The sequence below is a fragment of the Embiotoca jacksoni genome, unplaced genomic scaffold, assembly GCF_022577435.1.
Source record: "Embiotoca jacksoni isolate LCO1_2020_lvr unplaced genomic scaffold, fEmbJac1.0.p SCAF_82, whole genome shotgun sequence".
In the NCBI taxonomy this organism is placed as follows: Eukaryota; Metazoa; Chordata; class Actinopteri; family Embiotocidae; genus Embiotoca; species Embiotoca jacksoni.
The window spans coordinates 449626-462413 of NW_027185439.1; the positions used below are offsets into that span (position 1 = coordinate 449626).

Sequence of the window (12788 nt, forward strand, 5' to 3'; positions counted from 1 at the left end):
AGTTCTTATTCTGACAGGAGATTTCTGTCCGTTCTGGAAAGCTACGTCACTTTGAGAGACTTTTTATCACTTTGAGCCACGTGATGGTTCCGAGTTCAAAATATAATTTTTTTTTTTTTTAAAGTAAAATATTTTTATGTGCAGAAGAATTTTTTTATCACAGGAATTGAGTTTCTTTTCCTTGACTTGCAATTTGTTTTTTCGAATTCTTTGAATATAACCGCAAAAAAACTCCCAAAAATTACACATCACAATTTTTGAAAAAATCTGCTGCAAATTTTTTGGGATCAAAACAATCACAAAAAGACCCTTCTCTACTTTCCTGGATTTTGTTATATATTCCCTGCGAGCTGTATCTTAAAAAAAAAAAAAAAAAAAAAAAAAAAAAAACATGACAGCAACATATTTTTCTGATAAGTTATGTTTCAATAATCGTCCGTCGGTCGTGCTTTGATGTCCCGTGACGCTCCCCGGTAAAGTCGTGTAGATAAAACACCAGGTTGCGGTGGGTCCTGCAGGTCTGTATGTTTTTCAGGAGGCCACGGCGGGTTCAGCCAGTCCACACCTACCCAGCATGCATCTCTGCGGTGTCCTATCGCCGTAGTGACGTTTCTCACGCCGCGGCGACAAATATCACACACGCTCAGACACTCACAGCTGGCAGCGGCAGCAGAACAGCAGCCGGAGTCGTGTTCGGGTTCCCGGTGAGGTCAGCCTCTCCGAGTCCAGCTCTCCACGCTCAGCTTCTTTTTTTTTTTTAATTCAGCTCTCCAGTTTATCTTGAACGTTCGTACGTGACACGGCGCTGCCGGTAGGCGAGGACGGATGATGTTACTTATCGTATCCTCGCCAAGACACCCGAGCCGCTCGGTCGCCCCCCTCGCTTCAGACCTGAACTCTCGTCCCTCAGAGCTGCAGCAGAGCGGAGATCGGGAGGATATCTGATAATGCTCGAAGGAAGGACTTGAATAACAGATATGATATCGCTCCGGGTGGAGGTTCGGTGATGGTGGCGGTTGTTCTGGATCCTTGTCTGTCCATTTTTCGGCCTTTTGTCCGAGGTTGGGGTCTTGGTGGCTGCGGGTTTAAAAGTCCATGCTTTCGCTGTCCATGGAGACGAAGTACTTCCGCTAATAAAGGTCTGATTCACACAGTCTCCTCCAGCAGCTGATGTTGAGATACATCGACTGAAACATTGACACAGGAGTGTGTGTGTTTACGTACGTTGTGGAGACTTGATTTTTGTCCCCAAAAATTAAGTCCCCATGAGGTCAATTGTTATATTTTAGGATAAAAACTTGCTTTAAGGTTCGTGTAAGTCTACGGGAAATGAGTGTAAGTCAATGTCAAGTCCTCTGAAGTGCTGAAAACCCAACTGTGTGTGTGTGTGAGAGAGACTCACAGCTCCTCCAGGAAGTGCAGGTTGGACAGAGCGCCGCTGGACAACACGGTCAGATTATTCATGCTGAGATCCCTGCAGACACAGTTAAGAGTTGTTAATGTCTCGAAAACTTCACACCTTCTGGTTCAGAGGTTGTTGACACACCTGGATTTCAAATTACATAAAAAAAAGAGACAAAGGAAAGTTATGAAATATATATGAAAATGAACATTTAGCGTCAAAGACAAACAACATCCCGACGTAAACGTGAAATAGAAGCATAAACAGAAGAGTTAATGACTCATGAATTATTAAAGCTCAGTTATGTTCAGACACAGAAACCATTCAACCTCCTTCACGTACAAACATTCGGTTGGACCGAGCGTCCTCTGACAGCTGGCGTGTTTGTACGTCTATCTTTGTGAGGACCGTCATTACTAACCTAGGCCGAGGTCTACCACTCAAAGTGGTCCTCACAAAGATAGAAGTAGAAGTAGACACACACACACACACACACACACAGGACTTCACGCCTCCCTCGACGAGCCGGCGAAAGGAACGAGTCAACACACACCCGAGTGGGAAACAAGGCCGGAGTGGAAGTTACTGGAAACACAGCGGGACCAAGAAACCAGGAAAGGATGAATGAATCGGAGAATGAAGAAGGTTTCCCTCCTCCGCTCTGACGGTTCAGGACCATCAACCTCTTGCAGAAACCTCTCGCTCTCTTCAAACATCTTAGCTCAAGACTTTAAATCAACGACCACAACTCCGATTTGTTCAATAATTTCTATTGTTTTTTCTAAGGTGGTAACGAGTCCTAAAATTTACAATAAAATCTGTAAAAAGTACGCGGTTTCTGATCTGAAGCCTCGATTGACAACAAATAGACACAAAACAACTACAAATAGATCAAAACTGCGATATAGACTTGAAAAATGACAATAAAAGACACAAAACAACCACAAAGAGACAAAAGATTACAACAAACAAATGAAAAATGACCTCAAGGTGACAGAAAATTCCCAAAAAGAGAGAATTAACTACAAAGAGACACAAAGAGATAAAAAAATAAAAAAATAAATGACCACGAAAAGACACAAATGACTGTAAAGTGTAAAAAAACAACCGCTGTTTGTACCGTTGAACACTTTTTGTATTTCATCGTTCTTCATTCGGTGTCGTGAATGTTTTGGTCGCTAACAAGTTTTACAGATTCGAGCGAAGTCAAAACAAGGTGACATCATGTTTTTGCGATTTGCTCAAAGTGACATCGTCGGTTGTGTTTTGTGTTTCAGCCGATGACGTCGTTCCCTCCTTTTGTGTTCGTTCCTTATCTGACCTTGTCTATTTGTCTGATTCTGTGTGTGTGTGAGTGTGTGTGTGTGTGTGAGTGTGTGTGTGTGTGTGTGTGTGTGTGTGTGTGTGTGTGTGTGTGTGTGTGTGTCTGATCACTATCGGCAGGTAGCGTCTCTTCGGCTCTGAAAGGAAGCTGCAGACAGACGGTCTTCTGTCTTCTGTCTTCTGTCCTGAACGCACACTGAGGGTGTGTCTGTCTGCAGGTTGAATTTACCGGCTGTTAAGGAACTTTCTCAACACTCCATAAAGCCTGTTAATGTGTCCACGGGTAGTCCACACACACACACACACACACACACACACACACACACACACACACACACACACAGAGAAGGTTTGTTTGGACTTGTTCCTTCGCTCGGACCAGACGAACACCGTTACGGCCGATCGGCTTTTTACAGCTCCTCACAAAAAGACAGTGTTTGAAAAGCAGATTTCATTCATTCATTAGCCAACGTTCATGAATACAACATGTACTTATAGACTGGTGTGTGTGTGTGTGTGTGTGTGTGTGTGTGTGTTTCCAGACACCGAGTTGTTCATTAGCCAGACGGAGGCCTCTAACGTCGTCGTCTACACGTGGCGACATATTGTCGATAAAAACTTCTCTTTTTTTTTTACGCAAATTACGATTTACGATGAAACGAATCCAAAGTCATTACGAGTTAAAAGGTTTTTTTTTTTATAAAAGAGGCTGAAGCTAAAAATAATCCCATTAAATTACTTTTTTGGGGACTTTTACGAGTCTCTCTATAAAGTTAATAAGCTGTTTTCCTGCTAACTGCTAACCAGCAGCATTAGTTGATGTCGGCTCACCGTTAGCTTAGCCTTCCGGTTTCATGTTGGTGTCCTGGTCGCTGAGGTTGAACCACACCTAGCCTGATGGAGCTTTGTGCCCTATAGATCGTGTTTTATCGTAGCCTCACGCCTCATAACATTACGTTAGCTTGTCAGCCTATTAGCTACAGTGAAACCACGTTGCGTTTTAGCCCTCGAACCTGATTTACATGGATGTTAGCATAGCTTTCATTAGTTGATGTAGGATTTCCATTAGCTTTACCCTCTAATGTTATTCTAGCTAATCCTGCTAGCTCATGCTACATCACAGGTAGCTTACAGCTGGTTTTTACAGCCAACAATCAAAAGAACTCAAATGTTCAACTCTAAAACAAAGAAAATCAACATGTTTCCATTCTGGAATCAAACGATATCAAACTTTGTAGAAACTGATAAAACACATGAAGGTACGAAGAGGTGATGTCGTTCCTGTTAAATCTAAAAACTTAAAAACGTTCCTCTTTATATATTGAATATTTATTATCGGACCAGTCGACCGTCACCTCTCTGTCTCCATCAGGAGATGTTGGACTTTATTGAGACCGTAATGATGATGATGATGATGATGATGATGATGATGATGAGGAAGAGGAGGAGGATGAGGATGGTGGTTTGTTGCTTTTAAAAAATAAGTAAATCTTCCAGCACTGATTAACCTGCTGGGAGAAAAACCAGATGACTTCATGGTGTCTGAAGTTCAGGCATGAATTCACTGATTGTTCTCTTCTGACTTTCAGTGCTTTCTGAAGCCAGGGCTTTTATTTTGAAACAGCCAGATTTATCTGGTGCACTGTGAATGTTTATGTCTAATAAATATAAATTATTTCAGAAAAACAAGTAATATTTTAGGACTTAAAATCCTAAGAGTTTGAAAATAAAATCAAAATGTATTGGAAAAAAGGGTAATACTTAGAGATTCAAATAATAACGAGGAAAATAATAAAATAATATTCTAAGTTAAGTGAATAAAATGTAAGAAAAAAGTTGTAATGTTTAAAATTAACAACTCTATTAATAAAATACAATGAAATAAATGAGAGAAGTAAAAATATGTGGCCAATAAAGTCAAAAAGAAAAAAAGATGTAATATTACAAGTGTGAAGTCGTAAATATGAATATTTTCTTAAAATAAAATAAATGTACTAACTGTACACTAATTGAGAAAAGAAATATGCTGTAAAAAGTCTTTAGTCATATTTTGTGAATCAATTCAATAAAAAAAAAAAAAAAAAAAAAGTTGCTAATCAATTTCACCTTTAATATTTGACTTTTTGTTATTTTTTGGATCACGTGTTTCAGTTTGACATCAACAACAACTTCAGGAGCTGTTTACTCTTATGTGAACACGGGGATGAAGAAGAAGACGCATAGATTATCCGTGTTGTGTGTTTTGTGTGTGTTTTGTGTGTGTGTGTGTTTGTCTTTTTTTCCGTCTCCTCGGGCTCAAACTGATGGATATCAGGCGATTATTCAAATGTCGGCGGGCCGCGGAAAGACAAACTCTGGAGAAAGAAAGAAAAGAGATCTGTGTAGTTCGGAGGCGTAGTGTGACAGCGAGGCCTCTCGCTGGTTTTGTCTTCTTTCGCTCTTTCTTTCTTGCCTTTTCTTTCAGTGTTTCGGGGGCGGGGCGAGCGGGGGGGCCGAGGGGGGGGGGCGGCCGAACGTACGGGGGTTTATTCCTCCGGTCTTTGTCGTCCAAGAGAAGAAAAAAAAGACACCAGAAGATAAACAGCAGCTCTTTGAAGGCGACCTGAAGGTTTTGTAGGAACACGATCGGCTACAACGGCGGACGACTAAATTATGATGTCACGGTTCGTTACGAACCGTGACATCACAAACGTTAACCCCCGAGACTTCAAGATTTTATCTCCTTATTAAGATATCGCTTTTCACCCCATTGTTTGGCTAACAACTTTAAAAAGGAGGGACGTCGCGAGAACCGACACTTTGGTACCAAATCAAGTTTCCGACATCGTGACGGTATGTTTGTTTTTTTTTCTTCAGTACTTCAGCTGTTGGATCCACTGAAAGATGTCAGACGATTCAATTTCAGGGCACTTAACAACATTAAAGTCATTACAACAATATATACAAAGGAACCAAATTCCCACGTAAACTAGTAGAGAAAAAAAAAAAACATTGAGAGAGAAAAACTTCCGGCACTGGAAAGCAAAAACGATCTTTTAGACAGGAAGAAACCTCCAACAGAACCTAAAGTTTACAATAACAACAACAACAACAACAACAACAACAACAGGTTCAAGCATCAAAATCAAAACAAATGAAAACCAGAACGAGGCTAGAAGGCCGTGAAACGCTGGCACATTTGGTGAAGAAGCATCTGGTGATAGCGACGACTACAAAAATGTTCTCGGAGTCTCTGGGTTTTTAAGAAAGTGAAGCCAAAGCGTTAAACCGCAGTTCCACTGAGGGCCACTAGGGGCCACTGGGGGCCGGCTCAGTAAACGTTTTCCACAAGTTGTTCAATAAACTCCCTCCTTCTGATCAGTGTTTCCCTCTGGAAATAATTCCAGCATCTATTAAATATTAGCACTAAGCTATGTTTTCAGTGTAGGTGGGCGGGGCAAAGTGTCACAGGAGGTCACCTGGAGGTCACCTAGAGGTCACCTGGAGGTTCACCTGGAGGTTCACCTGTCTTCTTGTCAACTTCAGAGTTCAAATTCTCAGGTATGATGTGTTCGCATGTACGAGTGAAACGCTTGCGAGACTAGGTGGTCGCTGCCAGAAAGGGGGCGTGGCTTCACGATCCTTCACATGTACATCGGTTCATTCATCAGCATCGCGGCTAAATGCATTCCTGAGCTGCTGTCAGTCAGAGGCAGAAAAGAGACTTTACAGACCCATTCAGAGCTCAGATGGGACCGCTGCTTAGGCATGCAGCACACACACACACACACACACACACACACACACACACACACGCACGCACACACACACACACACACACACACACACACACACACACACACACACACAGATGGCAGTATTCACACTGACGGAGATTGTAAAGTGACTCTGACGTCTGAAAACAGTTATTCTTTAAAAAGTCGTTGAAATTTATCAGAAAGTGCAAAAATCTCAAGACCAATCAAATACCAGGATTTCTACCTGTTGGAACATCCTGGTATTTGTTTTTCATACTCTGTGTTCGGACATCACGAAACAGTTCTGGTACAATCGGCCTTTGGATGCTCAGTATGTTCCCCGAGCTCAGTTTGAGGGTCGAGCTCGACTCGGTGAAGCACCAATCTGTAGAAACGACCTCTGACCTCAGATACAAGCATTTATGAATCAAATATATACTTGAATTAATCAAAATAAAAGCAAATTGGAAACGGACACGCCCGTTTCTCCTGGTAAACCGAGCCACGACCCCTCCGTGTATCTTTGGAGTAATGTTCAACTTTTGAACACGATTTCTATTCTTTTCATTTGTATTCCAAGACGGATGTTAAAAAAAAGGTGTTTTACTCTTTTAGTGGGACTAAAAACTGAGCAGTCGTTTCCACGACGACTGAGATTTTATAAAAACAAGAATCTGTTGAACGAACGTCTTTAATGCACATTTCTGTGTTTCAGTCTCAAATCAACACCAAGTTTTGTGCACAAAAACTGCATTTTAAAAATTAAACAGCTCTCTGCAAAACACACACACACACACACACACACACACACACACACACACACACACACACACACACACACACACACAGAAACTCCTTGATGTTTTGTTGGATTCAATTCCTGATTGGAGCTTTTAATAAAGACACAAAGAACCTTTGATCGACTGTCGCTGTGTGTGTGTGTGTGTGTGTGTGTTCCTTACAGTTTGTCTACCACAGGCAGATGGACACACACACACACACACACACACACATACACACACACACACACACACACACACTCACACACACACACACACACACACACACACACACACACACACGCACACACACACACACACACACACGGCTGGTCTGAATAGAAGAAGGTTTTCTTTAATGAGAGTGAAATTTAAATCCTGGACATTGTGCTGCTTTTCGGTCGCGGCCAAGAAAGACGAGCAGGTTTTCCTCCGAAACACAGTCAGATGACGTGATTTCTTTTTTTTACACCCGGGAGCTGAAAAACGCGTCTTGTTTCGGAGGTCGGTCACCTGCTGTGAAGTAAAATGGATTTGGGGTTCATTTTGGTGTCTCGCTTTAACAGGAGTTTACACTCAAAATAGAAACACTGAAACTTCACTAATAATGTTGTAAAAAAAAAGAAAAGACAAAAGGTCCACGGTGGAGCCAAAGAACCGAAAAAAAACTCTTTCAGGAGGACATCCGACGCCTCAGAAAAAACACTGGAAGCTTTTTTTAAAAGGACCGCCGACTGAAAATAAGTTATCCAACATCTTCCAGCCCTTCGGGAATTAATAAAGTACCACTATGACATCGTAAAGGGAACCTCGGACTAATCCAACACCTGCATTTACTGCTGAGCTCTAATCGGCACCAACTGGATGGCTTCAAAAACCCAAACAATCCTCTCGAAAAGCTCAAAGAACGATCTGTGAAACCCCTTTTAAGAACCTCTAAATTCATTTCATACCCGAAACCTTCTAAAAACCCAGTAGAACCTTGTTGGGTCTCCAGGAACCATTTAAAACACCTCTTGAACCATCAAGAACCCCTAAATGTATTAAAAGGACCTCGAAATCCTACAGTTTCTCTAAAAAATACTGAAACCTCTTCGAGTGCGCCTGAAGATCCTCTTAAAGAACCAGCAGAACCACTTTAAGTGCTCGAGGAACATCTTGAAAGACCTCTGGAAACTTCTAAAGAATTTGTCCTTAAGGATCTTTGAGGAAACCTTAAACCACCAGAACCTTGTTGGATTTTAAGGAACCATTTATTCCATCTCTAGAACCCTTTTAAATCTCCTCTCGAATTTCTAGAAGTCCATGAAGAAACCTTTGAATCTCTTCAAGAACCACGAAGGACCATGAGATCCTAGAGCTTCTGAATGAAACCAGAACCCTTCTCAAGAACCATCGGGACCTCCTCAAGTTCTCCCGGAGCCTCTTTAAAGGACTCCTGAAACCTTCAAGCATCCTTGAACATCCTCAAGGATCCGTTGAACCAAATACTGTTCGACGAGGACACCTGAAACCATCTGGAAACAGACTGAAACCCGGTTGGATCTCCAGGAACCTTTTAAAGCCCCACTAGGAGGTTATAAAGGAACATTTGAACCTCTTCAAGAACCATTAAGAACCCTGACATTCTGCAGCGTCTCTGAAACCTGAACGCCGTCTTCAAAAATCACATTAAGTTCAAGAACCTCCAGAACTTCTTAGACTTCTATAACTTTACAAAGAAACCTTTTGGACCTTCTTGAAGAACTTGTGGTTCTGGTTAAAAGTTCTCTAAAGATGTCTAAAAATCTGTCTTAGTTTACTTTGAGCTCTGAACAATTCAGACCTCCGAACCTTCAAACAACCCGCAAACAAGCAGAACATGTCAACACCGGAGAAATAAACAGGCGGAGCGGACAGGTGCTCCGGTTCTCACGACTGCATAACATCCGTGCACACTCACGCACGCACGCTCACACACAATGTCTGGGGAACTTCGCACAGATTGAGAGCAACAGGCTGAAGATGGAAACCTTTGAACCCTCCGCGCTGACTTACAGGTATGATGTGAAGACGCTCAGGTTGCTCGGTACCTCCCGGAGCCCCAGGTCCGAGCAGTCCACCCGGTGCAGCAGCCCGTCCACCTCGCACCGGCAGCGGCCAGGGCAGCTGGTCCGCCCCGCCGCCGGGTCCCCGTCCCCGGAGCTCCCCAGCCGGACCACAGGGGGGCTCTTCGCCCCGGCTACGGAGCTCCCCTCCGCGGCCGCGTAGCTCCTCGAGCCGGCCGAGAGGACCGCGAGCGCGGCCAACAAAGCCGCGAACCCCGGCATGTCCCCTCCGCGGTGCGTCCCGAAACTTTCAGGGTCCAAACTCACGAGTGATAACAACACACAGATGAACGTGTCGGCTCTGGTTCTGGTTGTTGGTCTGCCCTCCTCACCGGAGCCGGACTGGAAACGGTTCTGATGAAGTGGTTCTGATCCGGATTGAGGAGCGAAAGGAACATTTAAACAGATGAATGAGGTTGCAGCCTGCTGGAGCTCCGGTCGGCTGTTTGGTGGGTGTCCAGGCTGCACGCGTGGAGCTGCACGGTGTGAGAGTGAGTGTGTCTGTGAGTGTGTGTCTGTGAGTGTGTGTGTGTGAGTGTGTGTGAGTGTGTGTGTGTGTCTGTGAGTGAGTGTGTGTGTGTGAGTGTGTGTGTGTGTCTGTGAGTGAGTGTGTGTGTGTGTGTGTGTGTCTGTGTGTGTGAGTCCCTCCACTCACTGCAGGAGTTTGTAAACCTCAGTTCACTTATATCGTCACACAACATCTGAAACGCCTCACTTGTTTTTACACTTTAATTTAACAGATTTTCAGACATTTTATGCACAAAAAAAAAAAAATCAACTTTGATTGATTATTGATTTGTGATCTCAGTAAGGATTCCTTCAGAAATGAAGCTTAGAAATAAACTTTTTAACCAACTTCACTTCACATGATGCAGTTTTTTTTTTTTTTTTTTAAATGATTTTGAGATATTCTGGGCATTAAACTCCTGATTTGTTGTTTTTGTCATTTTTTAAGCCATAAATTATTGATTATCTGTGAAAGCAGCTTCTGTAATGAGGTTGTTTTTTGACTTTTTTGGTGAGTTTTGACTGTTAAACAGCCAGAAAAGAAACTTTATACATTAATCTGGAATGCATGGAAAATAATTGTTGAAAATAAAATATTCGATGTGAGATGTGCAAACTGTAAAATTAATTTACTGCTTTACATTCAGGAAAAAAAAAAGGAAGCAAATGAGCTTCACATAAGTTAAAACAAAGAGTGTGAAACAGATACAACAGACAAACTTGATTTCTGGACATTTAATGAATTAAATTCAAGTTGCTGATATTCTTAATAATATCTGTGATGTTTTAAATAATATATTTAGTTTTCCACACTTTGTTTGCCTTGTGATTCTTTGAAATTGTTTGTTTGTCTCCTTTTTTTGTCTTTTTTCCAAATATTTGTGGTCATTTTGCATCTTTTTCATTGATTTGCATTTTCTTTGCAGTCATTTTGTGTCTCTTTGTGTTGCTTTGTGTCAGTAATCCTGCCTCACGTGTGCAAACAACGATTTTACATGTAATAAATTAATATATGAACTGAATGCACTTGTGTGTTTTTAATATTTCATTTGTAAAAACATACATTTTTAGTCCCTGGAGATGACCGGGTGTCTCAGGATGGAGGACAAAGGACCAGAAATGCTTCATTTTTATATTTTAATGTACAAATATCATTAATCAGTAAGTAATCAAAGTCACTTAAACTAAACCTGTTGTTTGGGGGATCCTGGAGGTCAAAGGTCACTGCAATCTGTCCCCCCAAAAACCACATCTGAACCCCTTTAAACGTCCCAAAGTGAGGACGTCACTCTCTGAAAAATGTCCCCTCAAAGGTTAAAACACAGACTTTGGGTCCCCACAAAGATAGAAAGACAAGTACACCGAGCCGTGTTTAATGATTAACACCTCTGACTTCCTGTGTGTGTTTTATGAAAATAAGACAGTGACTCTCTATATTGTAGGAATGTGTGTGTGTGTGTGTGTGTGTGTGTGGGGGGGGGTGTTACAAGGTGAGATATGAAGATGTTATCTCTCTCTCTCTCACACACACACACACACCTGAAGCAGTGATGCAACAGTATTAGGCAACCAGGAAAGATATCTGTCTTTATGCTCATTTAAAGGAATAGTTCAACATAAATGTCCTTTTTGTTTTTAAAGTATTTTTTTACACAATTTAATAATAAAAAAATGTAATGTATTTTTAATTATGTTTTTGTACAAAAAAAAAAGAGAAGAAAACTTTCTGTAAATGTTGTTCAGTGTATTTTGTTTCCTGAGTTTATCCTGGAAGTATTCGAAGTTTCTTTTTAGCTGCTTCTATTTTCAGCTCGACTCTGACCTCCAGTGGCCAAAAGCTGCAGCTGCAGCCAAAAACAGAGGAAGAGGAGGAAGAAGGTTCCAGGAGGTTTTGAGGTTTTCCAGGAGTCCTTGAGGAGTTTCCAGGAGGTTTTGAGGTTTTCCAGGAGTCCTTGAGGAGTTTCCAGGAGTCCTTGAGGAGTTTCCAGGAGGTTTTGAGGTTTTCCAGGAGTCCTTGAGGAGTTTCCAGGAGGTTTTGAGGTTTTCCAGGAGTCCTTGAGGAGTTTCCAGGAGTCCTTGAGGAGTTTCCAGGAGGTTTTGAGGTTTTCCAGGAGGTTTTGAGGTTTTCCAGGAGTCCTTGAGGAGTTTCCAGGAGTCCTTGAGGAGTTTCCAGGAGGTTTTGAGGTTTTCCAGGAGTCCTTGAGGAGTTTCCAGGAGGTTTTGAGGTTTTCCAGGAGTCCTTGAGGAGTTTCCAGGAGTCCTTGAGGAGTTTCCAGGAGGTTTTGAGGTTTTCCAGGAGTCCTTGAGGAGTTTCCAGGAGTCCTTGAGGAGTTTCCAGGAGTCCTTGAGGAGTTTCCAGGAGGTTTTGAGGTTTTCCAGGAGTCCTTGAGGAGTTTCCAGGAGTCCTTGAGGAGTTTCCAGGAGTCCTTGAGGAGTTTCCAGGGATTCTTAAAGAGGCCAGAGAGAGAAATCACTTTCAGTTCAAGGATTTAAAACCAGTTTGTGACACAAAGACTGAAAATCAGGAACTATATCCAGAAGAAGAACGAACCGCGTCAGAGAAGAAGAAAACAGAAAACAATACAAACAGCAAATCAGCAGCAATTTACTCTGAAATAATCCTCACATGACCTGAAGAGCATGATGGGAGCAATCTGTTCAACCAAAAGATCAAGTCCTCGTTTTGTTCTTTATCATTTCTTTGTTGTTTTGAGTTTGTTTTTGTTTTTTTACTTATATTTATGTATATATATATCTCTTTTTAGCTCCTATTGTTTTGACTTTGTAATTACTACAAATACAGATTTAGGTGTTTTAACTTCTTGTAAATCAAACGTTTCACTTTTTTGTTTCATGGTTTTGACTTTTTATCACTAAAATCTGACATAGCAAAGTAAATAGTTTGTCATTTGATCTAATATTAACGTTATATCTCTTCGTTTTTACGATTTAG

The 12788-nt window shown here is 41.7% G+C and overlaps 1 protein-coding gene and 1 long non-coding RNA gene across 3 annotated transcripts in view; one reads left to right on the forward strand and one right to left on the reverse strand.

The window, feature by feature from the left end:
• The window catches only part of LOC138192190 (leucine-rich repeat-containing G-protein coupled receptor 5-like), a 28180-nt gene extending 18340 nt beyond the window's left edge, over positions 1–9840 (reverse strand). For both annotated transcript variants that reach the window (XM_069139437.1, XM_069139436.1), the window contains exons 1-2: positions 9279–9840; positions 1403–1474 (exon numbers count right to left, since the gene is read on the reverse strand). In XM_069139437.1, the coding sequence (XP_068995538.1) occupies positions 1403–1474; positions 9279–9550 (344 nt within the window). In that variant the 5' untranslated portion in view covers positions 9551–9840. The remainder of the gene's footprint in view (positions 1–1402; positions 1475–9278) is intronic.
• LOC138192193 (uncharacterized) lies at positions 5333–11859 on the forward strand. Its single transcript, XR_011177779.1, has 3 exons — positions 5333–5557; positions 11646–11723; positions 11765–11859. It is a non-coding gene; the product is annotated as an uncharacterized lncRNA (long non-coding RNA).
• Positions 11860–12788: the final 929 nt, after the last annotated feature.